Source organism: Colias croceus, chromosome 3, assembly GCF_905220415.1.
Source record: "Colias croceus chromosome 3, ilColCroc2.1".
In the NCBI taxonomy this organism is placed as follows: domain Eukaryota; kingdom Metazoa; phylum Arthropoda; class Insecta; order Lepidoptera; family Pieridae; genus Colias; species Colias croceus.
The window spans coordinates 7,205,260-7,223,391 of record NC_059539.1 but is presented as its reverse complement, the minus strand read 5'-3'; the positions used below and the strand labels follow the sequence as shown (position 1 = coordinate 7,223,391).

Genomic DNA, 18,132 nt, shown 5'->3' with positions numbered 1-18,132 from the left:
CATACCTGGAGTCTGTTGGAGATAGCTTGTGTTACTTTCCAAGTCTCACAACCATATAGCAGTATCGACTTCACATTGCTCTCGAAGATTCGCAATTTAAGCTGACGGGATAAGCCACTTGATTTCCAAATCGGAGATAACTGTGCAAAGGCAGCTTTTGCTTTCTGTATTCTATTTTCAATATCAACCTCTGCACCACCGTTAGGGCTCAGAATACTTCCTAGATAGCAAAATGTAGGTACTTCTCGAATTGATTTTCCATTTAATGATATTTGCAGCTGTTCATTTGTCAATGCAGTTTTCATGACAACAGTTTTTTGGGTGTTGATTCTCAATCCGACTTTTGCTGCTGCAGATTGAAGTGCGCATGCATTTATATTAAGGTGTTCTATGCTATTTGATACTAAGCAAATATCATCTGCGTAGTCAAGATCTAGGAGTTGACTGCCGTTACCCCATGGAATACCCGTTCGGTGCGCTGTAGCTTCGCACAGTACATCGTCAAGAAGAACAATGAACATAATTGGCGACAAAAGACATCCTTGTCTGACTCCAGAATTAAGCTTGATGGGATTGGAAAGCTGGCCATTATGAAGAACTCTGCAGGAGCTGTTGGTGTAGAAAGACCGAATGATATTTATGATTTTGGTAGGCAAACCTCTATTCTCAAGGGATTTCCAAAGTGCGGACCATCTTATTGTATCGAAGGCTTTTTCGAAGTCAACAAACATATAAAAGACATCAGATTGCCATTCTGTACATTGTTCGGCTATTATTCGTAGCGTACTGATATGATCCACACATGACCTGCCCTTTCTGAATCCAGCTTGGTTTTCTCTCAAAGTCGCTTCAAAGGCGAATGAAAGGCGGTTTAAGATTATTTTAGTTTACAGTTAAATTAGTATACCTAATCCAACGAATACAGGATAGTCAAAAGCTTTGCACAAATTGATATACATATAAACTCAAACTTCATTTATTTATTCAATTAGACTTCTTCTAGAAGCACTTTTGAATCGTCATTATATTTTTTTTTGTTCGGAAAGCAGTAGGCATCTATGGAGAAGAACCGGGAAGCAACTCCATAGTTGCTCTTTTAAAATCATATCAATATACAATCCTACTAATATTATAAATGCGAAAGTTTGTATGGATGTATAGATGTATGGATGTTTGTTACTCTTTCACGTAAAAACTACTGAACCGATTACAATGAAATTTAGCACACATATAGAGGGTAACTTGGATTAACACATAGGATAGTTTTACGAACGGGAACTATGCGGGTTTTCCTTTGCAAACGCGGGCGAAGCCGCGGGCGGAAATCTAGTTTATAATAATAATATATGCTTTTAAACAATGTGGCTCACTTAATAGAATGTAACCTTCTAGGTATTTTATCAATTGCTTCCTTTACGTTTAAACAAAAACCCACGCATACTTACTCAGAATCTTTCTTCTGATTCTCGGCTATCTCAGCTTCATAGCTCGGTAAATAGAACTGAGGGGCACGTTTACCGCCTACAATGCTAAGACGTTCCTCGGGGGTTGATTGGAACCGCCTCTCGTCGACTCGACCGCTCTGAAAGTTCATTTAAATAGTATTAATAAAACAGACTAGGTATATGTAAGAACTTATTTTTGTGTTGGTACTTTCTTTTGTATATAATCATGTCGTATGAATTGAATTATTCTCAAACCGGAAAGGTAAAATAATAATGTAATTCAACGAGAGGTTACACTTACAGTGGGAAGCATGATTGGCGATAAGAAGCAAAAGATCTGTAATCACAATTCAAACTACAAATAGAGCTAATTCTTATAAAAATTAAAGCTAGGTATTTTAAGGAGTTTAGTTAGATCGCTTTTAAAACGTTCCGAATACTTACAACATGATTTTACACTTTTTTTATTGGGAATAGGGAAGCGCTTGACCACAATCTCGCCTGATGTTAAGCTGAGATGTGGTCTAAGAATTAAGATTGAACGCGCTTCCATGTTCCATTCCATTCCATTTCATGTATGAAATATGTGTTGAAACACATATAGCATAAATATTTGACTGATTTTCGAGACTTTTAGTTTAATAAAAAATAAAAAAGGCTGCAAAATTTTAATATAAATTGGCCGTCATTACTTGGAGCCTCGATATATTGCTTTCTTCTTGAAATAAAAAACTTTGTAAAGGATTTATCACGCAATAAATTCTTTAGTGTTTGACCTGCGCCAGGGTTGGGAGAGTTTACAGCGGGTGATGTGTAGGTACTCAATCTCACCAAAGATAGTTCTTTTTAATTTTTATTAAACATTCTTCTCTCTCTCTTATATTTGTTGAATAAACATTAGACACCTATAATATCATTATAATATAATTTCGTTTATTTAAACAAAATTCTAGTTTTCAAAATGTTTTTCATCAAGATATAAAGTCCTCCAGATGAAAATTTTACGTAGAGAAATATAAAGTAAAATTACGAAACAATATTCAGAGCTCATAAGAATATCATTAATACCTACTATTTCATTAATTCAAACAACTTTTCAAGAACTCTGAACTATTATTTTTACCATTTGGTTCATAAAAATAATTCTATTCAATTCCTCGAATAAACTCAAAGTATGAAACTTTGCAGACATTTCTTAGTATTCCAAACTTAATTTAGAATAAAACTTATTCATTCAATAAAAAAATACTTTGTTATTATTGAGCGACTTTTTGCATTAATTTGCAATCGAAACCAAATACAAGTCACAAATGTTACTCAAGCGACTCATAAATGATCGACATAATATAGTGGTAAGAATATATAAAATAAAACTTATTCAAATACATATAAAAGTGAATCTCACCTGATCTTCGGCCTTGACATACAAGACGTATTCCATATCAAGTTGGAAAGGATCCGTTCCCCTGGTGCGGACCACACCCGAACGCTCGTCAACTTCAAATCTGCCCCCTGTTCTGTCTCTTACGATGAAGTAGTGAATATTGTGGTCAGTATCCGGGTCTCTGGCTTGCAGGGTAAAGACGGGGGTATTCGGTGCCGCGTTGAGTTGTACCACCGTTTGCATTGGTAGCGGACGATTGATAAAATACGGAGGTTCGTCATTGACATCCTTCACGTGGATTATTACACGCTGGTTGTCCGTATCTGGAATGGTTAATGGCATATATTTAGTGTGAACTTTATTTATAAACTCGTTCGTTTTAATTAACTCCGAAAGCCAGTAATGATAACCTTTCTGATGTTGCTTTCTATTCTAGTGAGCTTTCGGTTGTTTGAACAATAATCGATATTGTTCTTTTTACTATAAGTACGATAAGTACATAATATCACCTTTGATTATTTACAGAAAATATAATTACCCAACTTCATAATATGTAGTTACATTACCTACCTAACCTCTACTTTATAGAGCTAATCATAGTGGCTAAGAATCTTCGTTGATAAAATATTTTTATGACCAGTTACAACTCATTTTATCCATGTAAAAAGCTCCACAATGTTGCAGATGTATTTTGAGTCAAGTTTAACAACAGAACTAACAATGACATGAGATATAAAAGAGTCCGGGGATAAAATAGAGCCAACATAAAACAGAAGATAACTTTTCCAATTACGATAGTGGATTACTCGCTTCTGCAGACTTCAATAATCCTTAAAAGCAAATGATTAAACTTCACAAAAATGCAAGTTTGTTCCTACAAAATTATAAATTCCACCTTTAGATTTTTAGTATTTTTATCTCATACATGTTATAGGTTATAGCTGAGCTATCTTATTAGAAAAGCTTAAGTCTTTCAATTGTGTTTACAGTCGCTCGTTAGACGGCTGATCCAAATAAACAGACTCCGTTGGAGAGATTCCATTACCGATTAAGTTATCAGGCAGAAACGAGAGCTAGGCACGATCTCGTTTAATTAAATTAGATTTTTATAATCAATGTCGTACATTACCTTTACGTGACAATAAAATAGTAAAACTTAATGGAATAAAAAAACACTGACTAGAAACATGAAGGTTTTTAAAATGTAAAAATTTTGATCATATTACTAAAGATATAAAGATTATTTTATTTGTTATACTTACACTTCAGAGCCACTGGATAGCGTGAAAAAAACATAAATATTAATAATTTGTCAGCATTTTAATAGGGTTAGAACAATTTAAGCATTTGTTATACCTACTTATATATATAATATCTTAAATCTACGAATTAAACAGTAACATCGCCACTTAAACATCTCAATTTGACAGTTGTTTTTCACAAAGATATTATAATTTGGAATTGAATTACGATAAATAAATAATTATCCAAATACATAATAATTGAAGATAGAAGAATAATTGTGCTAACATTCAGAATGTCGTATACCTACCTATGTGTAACATATCAGTAATTACATTAAAATTAAATCAAAGTGAAATTCATTAACTGATGTGTTACTATACAATTTACAGGTTAATTAAACAATGTTAAATTGAATTGATTTGATTATTACAGCTGTTTAGCGATCTGTTTAGAAAGAAAGAAATGTAACTAAACACCAAAGAACGTAACACATGTACAATAATCATCGATAAATAAATACCACCCGGCTTTACTTCTGAATTCGTATAGTATTCTTATCCCTAAGGGCTTTCCGTATATCCCGAACTAAATCCAACAATTTTGCTGTAAGCCCATGTTCCGGCGGCGTTAGTTTTTACACACGCCCCATACAAATAAATAGAACACTAAAGGTTTCAACGTATAACTACCATTTTAGTATAATTTTATTTAAATGTATTGTGTTCTCATGGTAATGTCAATATTACAGTTACAGTACAGAATTTATATATTTTTTGATAAATCAAAATATGTTGCACGAAATAAATTCACTATAATTCAATAGTTGCTATTGAACGAATAAACCTATGTTTGTAATTTGATGCGTGATTATTTACATAACAATGTAACATACAATTATTGTTTATAAAAAAAAATTAAACTGAAAATTATTTACGAACCATTTATGCCCAGTAGTATTACAATCCAATACCGCATCGGAGTTAGACAGTGATAGTATGTTTTCATTCAGAATTTATAAAATCATCATAATTATAAAAAAAGTATTTCAGAAAAAAACGTTCAAAGCTACGGTTATCTGAAGGGTGCCTTGTCTAAGTACGTGATATACATTGTTAATTGTATAATTTATCTTATAGAACCACTTTGGCAGCTAGAATTGTCTTAAACTCCAACTTATCGTGTTACGTTGCCAACTTCCTGTTGAGAGACAAAAGCAATAACTCTATCTAACAAACTATTGCGACTGTAAATGTATTTCAGAAGAAAAACTGTCTATACACTTATGGCATCCGAAATTGTTCTTGGTAGTTTCTTAAGTCTTGGTGAAACAAAAATAATCAAACAATCATACGTTTTGTGTAAGAGCACTTTATGTGTGAATGAATAAAATACTTAATTGCGATAAGTGGTAAATTTAGAAAACATAAATATAGAAAAATGTGTGAAGCATTTGTACCTATCACTAATGCGAGATTTCTTCTAGGCAAACGATTTAAAACGAAAAAGGAAAAAAAGTGATAACAGGAAAGGAATCCAAACATTTAATAAAAATTGAATGAAATGTATCTGAGATAAAACTGTTAAATCATTATATAAGCGGGGTCCGATTAAAATATGACTTAGGTCGTCTGAAACACTAGCAGAAAAGTCTCCACGACCTGGCCGCCAGCCAAAACCTCGTAATGCCACGTACGTTATTGTTTTTCTATTTATTCCAGAAGAATGTTTAGGCACGTACTGTCTTTAAATTGTGTCTATTCCTCTAAAATTTACTCAAGACATACAGAAGGTAATGATTTACATTGCACACAAAACTTGTAATCAAAGTCGATATGACTATTCGTAAAGGGTAGGTACTAAGTTGCATTTAGTTGTTTGGGATATCATTGAAAGAATATCGAATATTTTTAATTCCAAATCGTGGCATCAAAATTAAAACCCCGGCGTATAGGAAATCGCAATTTTGTGGAGGAGATTTTAAATCAAATTTGATTTATCTAGTCTACCTCGGTTTTTATCTCGCATGAAGCTGCGGACTAGACGCGCTCTATCTTGATATAGGGATTTTTGCGAAAATCGCGCCTGGCGGTAAAACTCGGGTGCATCAAGCAAAATGCTCTATATTTTGGCTCCATGCCAGCTCCATTGATAGTACGGACCTCGCTGATGAGATAAAAACACTTCCTCGAAAAGGCTGTTGTGAACTGAAGGAATGTTTTCGTAGCGCTATTTAGTTCAGTTATTATAAAGCTGCTTCCGCTATGTACTAAGGAATTTTACGTACTTCATCGCATTCAGTTTAATTGCACTGCAATAAATGCTTACCTATTTCATTGGATGTTATTGCTTTAGATGCGATATTATCGCATATTCTCAAACATTTTTTTTCTCACTAAGCAACATGATATACTATATTTTTATGAAACGTTGTAATTTTTGGATGTTGTATGTTGTAAATTGTTTTACAAATACCATTATCAACATAGTAACACAGATTATTCCTAGCCGATTGCGATATTCGCTCATGATTTTTTTTACAATATTAACTCAATCTACAATTGATTAACTCATATTTAAATTAAACCATAATGCAATTTGTATTCAAGCCAACGAATTAATTTCCAAATTCAATTTGGAATCCATGACTGTCGAACAGGAGCATAAGCGACAGTCGTCGGAGCCTTTGAAATACGGCTGGTTTTAATATTGCGGGGTACGTTACCAGGTGGGTAGGGGGGTACTCGCGACCCACTCCACCGGCACTTGTGGAGGCATCAGGCAACGCAGCGCGCATGCGCGTACTACGCGCCGCGTGCTCTCCTCGTGGCTACGCGCCTCTTGCGATAAGAGAATCTGAACTTACATTCGTTCAAGCTATAGTAGGGGAGCGGGGGGCACGTTGTTACAATTTTTAGATAATTATTAATATTACAAAATCTATCAAATAATGTATACATTTGATTGCTTTTACCATTAGTGTGTCTATTCGGCTAGTAGAATAGCATTGGAAAAATATTAAAGCTTACGTAATTTTTCCTTTAATAGAGAATTAATGAAATAAGTCGATTGGAACAACTTACCCCTGACTTGGGGCTAGTTGTTACAGCTTCGGGGCACGATGTTACAGTAGGTAAATAAACAAAATGAACAATAATAAATAATTTATTTTTTATTATTTCAAAACGTTATGAATAAATGAGACTATTTTGAACAGTCTTATAAAATTTATGAGCAATTATAATATCTATATCGTAATTTTCCAACTTTTAACAGTAATAATCACATAACTTTGGCAGGAACTTTCTTAAATCTTTTATAAAACACTTTTTTATTACTGAATTAGAAAACTTCGTCAGTAAATATTCTGTGGTAAATATCAACATGTAGGTAATAAATTATTTATACTTTTTTAACTTGTCACTTCAGTCAAACTAAAATCTAACATTTTCAAGACACTTTTCTTTTCAAATTAAACATTTTGCTTGCTTTACGAATGCTCGTTTTATTCTGCAGTACTTCTGCCGCAGCAGATTCATGAACTTCTTGACTAGTTGTACCTAGTACAGCAATTTCTAAAGTCAATGAGATGAACGATAATGCAAGGTCTGAGGCAAGTTGTTACATGTAACAACCTACCCCGAAAAATTGTAACAACCTGCCCCATGGTATGTTTTTTTATTAAAATTAAAGCCGCCATTGATGGATGTCAATAGCAGAATAAAACGATATTACAAATTAAAACTCGATACATTATGAACATTCGAGGTGAAAAGAATTTAGAAAATAACAAACATAGACAGCAGGAATCAAAAATTTCGTATAAGAATTTGTTACATATTTGATGGAAATCGAGACACGTGCACATAACCTAACAGTTTGCCGCTCGGCGGGTCACTGATTGTTTTTTTGCAACAGACTATGATATAAGGAAACAAATGAGGCCACTTACGTCTACCAAAGAGTTTAAAATCCCGGTAAAAAATGCGTGTAACTTCTTACCCCTGTAACAACGTGCCCCCCGCTCCCCTATACCTACTTGCTTAGACAGCCTACTCACTACGATCGTAAAATTCAAAGCCTATTATATACTACTAAAACGTTCCATACATAAAATTAGTAATATACTGCTTGACTTGAGTTTTGGAGCATTTTCGTGTGCTGAAAAGTTTTATTGCTTTTTATTTAGCGGTTTATTAAACCGCTATTCAGCGGTAAGGAAGTATGAATTATGAATATTTGAGTTGTAAAACAGAGTAACGTAGTTGGCGCACCGCGTTCAGCTCGACAATAGGACCGTGAAACTTTGATAAGTTGAATCCAGCTCCGACATAGAAAGCCTGATCTACGAGCACTGTGTTAACTGAGCGAACAGTTTGGTTAAAATTTACAGCAGGACGACGTTTAAGTTACTTAATGAGCAAACAAAACAATACCTAGGTACTAAGTTTTAACCAACTACCTAACTATACCTACCTTCTTCAAAAGAAATATATTGTACAGATAAGAATAAAAATAGTAAAATATAAATACTTTTATTTTACATTTAAACAAATTCGGGACATACCTAGTACGTAAATCTTAATTAATTCCATTGAGAGCTTTTAGTGTCAGAAGGATAAGTGACTATTGGATCAAGGCAACTGGTAGCAAGTTAAGGAAATAAACCTATTACCCTCGCTACATTCTACTCCGTTTTCTCAATTACGACGATAATAAATCTTCAAAATCAGAATACCTGCCCGAGTTAGATTTGAGATAATTTGCTTCCCACTTCAGTCGCGCTTTACAGCGTTTATCATAGTCGGCAAAGTATTAAAGGGCGTTTGAAGTTGGTCCTAATTTCTGAAGAGATTAATCATTTCCACGAGAAACTCGTTCTTTGTCTAAAATTATTTTTTACAAATGAAAAGTATAATTTCATAATAAGAAACTTTCAAAGTGTAAGCAAGTAAATTCTAAAACCATGTCTACATTACCTACCTACTTCTAATCGTGGTATAAAATACTGTATCCAATAAATTAATATTCACGAACTCAAACTATGGATTACTTTTTTAAATTGAATGTCAAAGTTTTAAGCATGTGTTGGCTAAATAATTTTGAAACATATTTTCTAGTAATAATTATAAATGACGATTTTACTGTTTGTTATATTAATACCGTCACCAAATGTTCACTCCAGATTCCATATTTACCTGAAAAAGAAGAAAAAATATTATCATTAACGTAAAATAATTGTGGTTTACATCTACTAATGTTATGATAGTATTAAGCATGTATAATATGAGATATTAAAGCATTTAACAATATAACAGCAATTTGTTTGGCATGATAGACGGTAATGTTTTAACGGAATGATCTATGTACCATTAGCTCCGCTATTCCTGGAATTACCACTATTTATTTGGTCACTGCTTTACGAGTTTATAACGCATTGCACGGTCATTGAACGAAATCATTTTATAACTTGTACAATAACCGTCAGTCGTCACACATGGCATTTGAAACAAAACGGTTTTTCAATTTTCGTGTCTGCAGAGATACGGCAATATGCAATGCAAATCAAATTCCAATCAATCTAAAAATCAACGGCCTACATCTCCCATGTGGTATAGGATTTATTGGAAGGTCTATTTTTAGTTTGTATATTATGTTTACTTTTCAGGTGATTCTCAAATAGTCGGGATGTTGATGTTTATTTTGAATACCGTATAACCAAAGCGATATGTGCTTTGACATTAAAAAAAATTAAAAACATTCACATTCTATGAAATAATTATCCCGTTCAATTTAATTCCCTCCTTAAAAAATTATTTATGAAACATTAAATTCGAAACCGAAAAAGGTTTCTTCGAGGGTGACGTTCCTAGAATTAAAGTTAGTCATATCTAATCAATGGAGTATCGTATAAATGTTTGTAATACCTACTTAGTTGAAGAAAAAGAATATTCTATTGTTTCATAAATAATTTTTAACTATTCCTTCATAATCAATAACGTATTGCATCAAGTTAACGGATAATTGATTGCTACGCTTCCAATGAAATTTATAAATGATTTAAAATAACTCAATAATGTAACTCTCGACGTAATGGAACAGTCGTGTATATTATTCGGTAAATTAATACAAGCCAATTGCATTGCATGACCCAATTTTATGGAGATGAACGACATTGACGCCATATAATATACGTTGTTCAACACATAGTGCTAATTTCCATATGACATAGTTAATTTAGGGTAAATTGCATGACGCTTCCTAATTGTATTCGTTAATTATACATTCATCGTGTGGATTTGAGAACGGCTAGGACAGAGATATTTTTAGCCGGAATTTCGGGGAATGTTGAATTTGAATTTTGGATTTCCTCAACCTGACTTATTCTACTAATTCAAATAAAGTATTAACCAGATTTATGTCGGGTCTAATAATAATAATCAATGCTCTAAATGGTAAATGTTGGTAGAAATATTCTGTATATCAAGTTAATCTGTGAGAGTGAGGTTGCGTGTTGCGGTCAATTTGTCAAGTCATTTACGAGTAGCTGTTGTGGGGAATACGGGCTCAATAAGGGCAATTAATACAGCGCAGGGCTTCGCTACTAACGACTGAGGCTTCTATCAACATTCCCTTTCGCTCCCGTATTTATGCCGTAAGTTACAAGTCTATTCCCGCAGGTATATATTGTGCAAACGTTCGATCTAAATATAAAAATTCTAAGCGGGCTGACTGATATATCTACTCGTAAAATAAACATTCGAAAGTATTGAATGTGGATTTTATACGATATCTTATATTACCAAGTGAATATTAAATGCAATGAATATGAAAATTTTATATTAAAAAGGTCTCTTAGCGGTAAATATTTAAAAAACATCACACCATATTGTAACGTTATAAATTATACAATTTTTAAATCTTAAACATTCATCCCAATTTCAGAAATAAACCGTCAAAAATTTAAATAATTGGATGAGTTTTGAACTTTTCACAACTTTAATTGGAAATATTTGACAATATTAATTAACCAAATTAAATAACGGCATATAAATGATACACCATATTATTATATTAACAAACAATAATTATGTATTTATGTAGGTTTATGAAAGGATATTTGAATGGTCACGCTCACGCGAGGAATAGTAAACAAAACATTTCGGACAATAGTAGCCATACAATGATCCTCGGAAATGGTTCAACAGAAGCACCTATTGTGAATAAGCATCATGTAACAAAAAAGACATTAGTTCGCATGAAGCTTCATAAAAGCTCCGTAATACATAAAAATACAAGCCAATAGTATATAATTTCCATATAAACTTAAACTCAAACTCAAACATTTATTTATTCAATTAGACTTCTTCTAGAAGCACTTTTGAATCCTCATTATTTTTAACATTTAGCACCGATTCGGAAAACAGCATCTACGGAGAAGAACCGGCAAGAAACTCCATAGTTGCTCTTTAAAATCATGTCAGTATTACAATTTAATTTTGCAAAATATGTAACAGCTTATGTTATCATAATATGCCAAAGAACTGTCCTAAACTAATTTAATAATTTAATTTTGTAGGTATAGCACGAAAGAAAAATGATACAATGAGGGAAACGGCGAAATGTATTAATCTTCGCCCAAACCCCTATAGGTAGGGTGTGAAAAAGGTGTATAGGAGAATTGGATCCGTCGCTGAATTCACGCACGTAAAGCGATAGGACACTTTCATTAAACCGATGTCCGGTACTACACGGTTCAATGTCCGGTTCACTCTATTTTTAACACACTAACCCACGAGCGGCGTCGTAAAGAGCACGTGCGATACGAACAATACGAACCCAATCGCATACTATCACTCCTATACTGTATCTGCTTCTACGACAGCTAAAAGCATTTTCCTTCGATTTTTAAACTAATAAGATTTGCAGTCACGTATAGGACTTACTCTTAATGATCCTATTTAGGTCATTAGCCGTGCTCACGAAGTGTCGTTGACGGCGGAGGGCAGTTAAGCTTTTACAAAAAAGTGCAACAGAAAGCCCGTGCAGCCTTAAAATGCATTTTAACTCGGCACGTAATTTTTGCATTTAACTAATGGATTATTATTATTTTAAAGCTCTAGGTATACAGCTTTTTTACAGCTGCCTTACATGCAAGTCGTGTTAAAAATAAAATGGAAATACTTATACAACATGAGCGACATACAGAGATTATATTTTTTATTACAGTCAAGGGTCCATAGAACGTCTATAATTCAGGAGAAACTCAATTTATACACCGAGGGATTGAATGCAAAAGTTAGCGTGCCGACTGCGCTGAAATCAATAAAATCGTCTCAGAGCGACCGCGAGCTTCCTTCGGTAGCGGAGTTTAGCGTAAAGCGTCCCTAAATAAATAATAAGCGTAGTAAACTTAAACGAGAACTTCACGTAGACGGAAAATGCATAAAGAACCTATATACATTTTCCTGTAGTAATAATTTATAGCTGTACGTCTTCCTCAATGTATTACTGCCCGGATAAAAACTCAAGACATTTTCAACCATAAATGCAGTCATATTTTTAAAGATAGATTTTTTATTAAAATTAGAATGCTACAACAACTCCACAGAGTGTTTAAATAATTCAAAGATTTTGTGATAAAAGCATTATTAGGTATTAATATATTGATAACAATGCCATAGGTCATGGCTCATAAAATGTGTTCTTATGGTTCTTATCCATTATAATATTTGGTATGCATACAGAAATTTATTGGATCGTGTTCAATATTCGCATCGTTTACAACCACGTTTTAATGGAATAACAGATACCTTTATCTAGAGTAAGTTCATACGTGAACATTTTAGAAATACTCCGACAAGGCTCGCTCGGAACAACTTCCTAAACTCATCAGCTGCCCTCTGAGCACGCTCGTAAGCTTACTTGTGAGAAAAGTTTCTTACATCGTTTCAACTTCCTCTGCCGGCTACAATAAACCATAATTGTCTGCGATAGTATACTATTCAATATTGCTTGAAACACTCAAAGCATTTATTGTGAACAAAGCATTTCTTTAAACTTTCCCTTTATTTACAAATACTCTGTAAGTCTACATAGCAATTTAATGATTAAACTCTACTTGCCATTTCAATCGTAATACGGTCTTATATGTGCATTGAATGATCGATTTGGTATTTCCATTCTACAATCTACATGATTGCAATCACGATCTAGACGTATTCAAATGTTCCCTTTCCATTTACTATCAAATGTTTTAAAGCTCAAAAGAAAGTAATCAAGGAGCACCGACCCTATATACCTGTGCCCTAGCTGTGAAGTCTGTACTGTCATATGCACCCCGGGCGACGCGTCGAGGCAAATACTCGAAATATGAGGGGTGTTGATCTAACCTGGACCGACTGAGACTAAAACAAATCGTTTAGCTCGGCTACATTATAGCGTACTAGAACGATGAGACGATAAAAGCTTTTACACTTTATACGCCGTATAAATTTTTATGTAGTTTTACATTCATTGTGAATGAATGAAAAAAATTACTAGATAATAAATAAATATGATATTGCAACAACAAAGAGGACGTCAAATGGACGACGTTAATGATCTTATTACTGACTGCGTATAATGTCTATCTATGTTCAGTTGCAATACCGCCTTCACTACATTAAGATATCAAGTTAGGAGTCCTCTCAGACGTCTCAAAGGGGTGTTTTGGTGTACAATAAGTGCAGCGACAAGGGATATCAGTCAAAGAACCCTTTTTGAATATTCTCCCTGTCGTGCAGAACATTATGAGTGCCTAATTACTCAATATCGTTGCGAAATATGCAGAGGGAACCGTTTTACATAATTCACCTGGCGAGTACCTATTGTAGCCTGTAAGAAATTTGACGTACAATGCCCAATGAAAGTAAGAAAATCTTAACCGTTTTTCTCACATTGATATAAGCATAGTAGAATTATATATTAAATTAGCGTCATTCTCTAGTCATATCATTTAATAACTGAGGCCCCGGAATCACAGACACAATAGAAAATCTATTGTGTCGTGGACCGATCGGGCCGCTCGGGGCTCAATGGGTTAAAAGTAAATACGAAGAAAATCAAAATATATTATTTTAAGGAGTTAATTCACTACCGTAGAAAGTAAATTGTGATAGAGAGTAACTGTAGGTACCTCAAATTTTTAATAGTAAACTATTTAAATTCAAAGAGCACTCTTTAGTGATAAGGCCGCCCTCTGTGCTAGTTTAGCTATAAGTTTTAGTTTTATGTAATTTGTATAACTAGCATAGTAAAGTGTTATCCCACCAAAAACATAAATGTAAAAATTGGAGCCGAGTTCAATCGTTGACTTAATTTGCCAAAAAAAGAAATGAGATCTAAATGTCTGCCAAGTTCTGCAGACAGTCCAGAAATTTATTTACAAAGATGTATTAAGTTCTTAGGTTGAGTGAAAACTCAATTGTTTTATTTTCCCTTCGAGAACAATGTTTATTCCAAAATATAACTTTTTTAATTTGAATAAAATAATTATTTTCACAAAGCAAACAACTAATGACCTATTGAACCCCATAATTTGATGAGGCTAGTTTTACATACCTACTGTTTATATGTGAGGTTCTAAAAACTAGCCTCATGAAATTATGGGGTTCAATAGGTCATTAGTTGTTTGCTTTGTGAAAATAATTATATTATTCAAATTAAAAAAGTTATATTTTGGAATAAACATTGTTCTCGAAGGGAAAATAAAACAATTGAGTTTTCAGTCAACCTAAGAACTTAATACATCTTTGTAAATAAATTTCTGGACTATCTGCAGCACTTGGCACACATTTAGATCTCATTTCTTTTTTTGGCAAATTAAGTCAACGATTGAACTCGGCTCCAATTTTTACATTTATGTTTTTGGTGGGATATCATTACTTTTTGTACAGAAAATTACTCTGCAAATTTGATTTACTTTATGAATATAATACTTTTTACATACGATTTTTTTTTATTTTTTCTTGCGGTTTCTCTGTATGGTTTGTTTAGTATTATTTTCTATATTTTCTTGTATGTTATGAATGTCAGCGCACATTGCCCCGTCATTATCTGCAATTTTTTAAACTCGTTTTCTGTTTAAAAGATTACATGATTTTCTAAACATCCAGCGTGAATTTGTACACACACTATTACCAAGATGCAAAGATCGTTGTAGAAGAATCGTCGCCTTACTCCATGACGTTACGATATTGCCATGACGCGATCTTGAAATTCTACTGTAAACGCGCCTAAAGATGTTTCACTTATATTAATATTACGCAAATTAAATCATTTCGACCTTCGACGAAGCCTTCTTCCATTACACTGAAATTAAAACTAAACTAAACACTCATAAATAAAGAATAAATAAATGTGAATATGTAAAATTATATATTATTTTTAACTGTATGAGCAATATTTTTATTACAAATTTCTTTTATTTTACGTTTAATAACAGTTTTGAATAAAGAAATCATGCAATCGAAGTAATCCGCCCTAGCGATACTAGCGCGAGTGAGTGTGATGTCAGAGGCGCATCGAATCTACAGATGTTTCGTGCTAAAATATGTAAACTTCAATAATCTATATCTCAGTCATTTATAGATGGATTTCAAAATTTTTTTCGGCCACTGATTAGTTTTGATCTATTTTTTAAGACTAGTAAGGTGAATATAATATTTTCTATTTTTATAAACTTTTCCATTTTTCCATACAAACAAAATTTATGTCATTGAAAAAAAAATTAAATACATATAAATTCAGTATTTTCTGATTTTTTCCTTTGTACACTCACTATTACCTAGTTGATTACAAAATTTGAACTTTCTAGGTCATCTGGAAGTGGGTTAGGTTTTGTATATGTCTATAAGTCAGTCAGTCTTAAAAATTGCGATTTTTGGATATCAATATCTACGCAACTATTTAATCTGTATTTATGAAATTTAAGGTTCTTGTTTATCTTGAGGTCTTCTTGATATGTACCAAATTTGGTGTATTTAACTCAAATAGTTTTCGAGTTATAAGGGGGTGAAAAGTGGCTCGAAATGGTTCGTGTAAATATACACACGGCTGCTGCTCGCCAGTTCTCTTCGCTTGAACTCGGCTTGACACGCTGCCGCGTGTCTAGATCATCATCATCATCATCAATACATATAATAAAATTCTAGAAAAGTCGTGTCTGTACAATCAAAATATATAAAAAAAAATTAGCAGGTGCTATTATTAAATCGATCCCAAACCCAAAACTGTAGTTAAAAAAATTTTTGTCTGTTTGTCTGTTTGTCGGTTTGTCTGTTTGTCTGTTTGTCTGTATGTTCGTGCACGCTAATCTCAGAAACGGCTTATCCGATTAAGATGGGGTTTTCACTAATATATTGTGGTAATCTTCATTTAACATTTAGTGTTTATTTCATGTCAATCGGTTCGTAAATAAAAAAGTTATGACCATTTAAGTATTCACGGCGAACATTTGCTAAGGCATTCTATACACTGTACGATAAAACGTAAGTTATCTGTTACAATTATTATTCCTGTAAATGTCCAAGTGATCATATCGAAAGTGCCCATTGGTCAAATTAGAATTATTCTTACTTCTAGGTAAATTTTATACATAAAATGTCCTTTAAATTATGTCGTATTATATTTTTAACCCCCGACGCAAAAAGATGGGTGATAAGTGTTTGACCGCTATGTGTGTCTGTGTGTCTGTTTGTGCCACCGTAGCTCGCTAACAGGTAATCCGAATTAGATGCGGTTTTTTTAGTTAGGCAGCATATTTTCCGACGCTGGTTCTTAGATAAAGTGTATCAAAATCGGTTCATCCATTTATTATACCTAGGTATATTATTATAGGGGTAAATGTGTGAATGAAAAAAACGAAAGTTGTCAAATATGTGAGTGATATATATAGTAGTACCTAACTATATAGTACCTAAGTGATATATTAAATGAAAGTAAACGACCTATCAGTAACAAATCGGTTCATCTATTTATTTAATATAGGTATAAAAGTGGTAATAAAAAAATGAATTTGTCAAAAATATACTCAAGTGACATATCATATGAAAGGGCATAACGGGTGAAGTACACTTAGTTATATTTTTATCCAATTCGGTTTATCCATTTATTAGATTACAGCGGTGAAAGTGGGAATGAATAATGTGGTCAAATAATATACTCAAGCGGCATATCAAATTATGAAAGGGCAACGTGTGAATTACAATTAGTCATATTTTATCGAAATCGGTTCATCCGTTTATTACATTTAGGGCTTTTTAGGGGTGACAGTGGGGATAAATAAACCAAATGGAGCATCAAACTACAGGATATGACGTGTACATATAGGTACAATTAGATATGGTTTACATCAAAATCAGTTCTGCCATTTACTAGGGATGGAAAGGGAAGGGTTGAAAGTCTGTGAAAGAAGAGGGGATATGGGAGCGAGAAGATAGCCACACCCTGGAAATTTTGAACTCTACTCAAAGCTACATAGGCCTGGCCCTTGGCAATATTTTTTCCTAAGTATACCACTTCTTTTGCCACTGTGGTCCATTACAATTTGTGCACGGTTACGGCCCAACTTAAAAGATGTCAAGGAGCAACAAACTTATAGATATCAATATGATGTAGGAATGTAATATGGAGGTAGAGGTAGGTCTCGCTCACTTGAAAATATTACATGAAAATAAGAAACCGAAAGGAATAAATAATTATTTTACAAACTTCCCGACGATCTTTAAAATTAAGTACCATATATGTATTTTGATAATGAGGTATATTATGATGATGTTGGCATGGCAGCCCCGACGACTTTGTTTTTTTTTATAAATATTTAAAATGGTATTTGTTTTTAAAAATCTTCGGGAAGTTTGTGAAATTATTTATTCCTTTTTCTATGTATGCACTTTTCTTCGTAGCGCTGTTTTTTTTTTATTTAATTTTTATTGCACGGTCTAAACGGTTTAGTTACTACCTACAGGCGTGAGACAGGATTCAGGAAAGATCTGATTTGGATTTTGTGCTGGATTTGAT

At 33.2% G+C, this 18,132-nt stretch overlaps 1 protein-coding gene across 4 annotated transcripts in view; it reads right to left on the bottom strand.

Moving 5' to 3' along the window:
- Positions 1-18,132, bottom strand: part of LOC123706450 (neural-cadherin) — a 220,204-nt gene that overhangs the window by 180,889 nt on the left and 21,183 nt on the right. For 3 of the 4 annotated variants that reach the window (XM_045655729.1, XM_045655728.1, XM_045655730.1), the window contains exons 3-5: positions 4,092-4,103; positions 2,851-3,152; positions 1,446-1,582 (exon numbers count right to left, since the gene is read on the bottom strand). In XM_045655729.1, coding sequence (XP_045511685.1) covers positions 1,446-1,582; positions 2,851-3,152; positions 4,092-4,103 — 451 coding nt within the window. The remainder of the gene's footprint in view (positions 1-1,445; positions 1,583-2,850; positions 3,153-4,091; positions 4,104-18,132) is intronic. The other variant, XM_045655731.1, reaches the window with a different exon arrangement.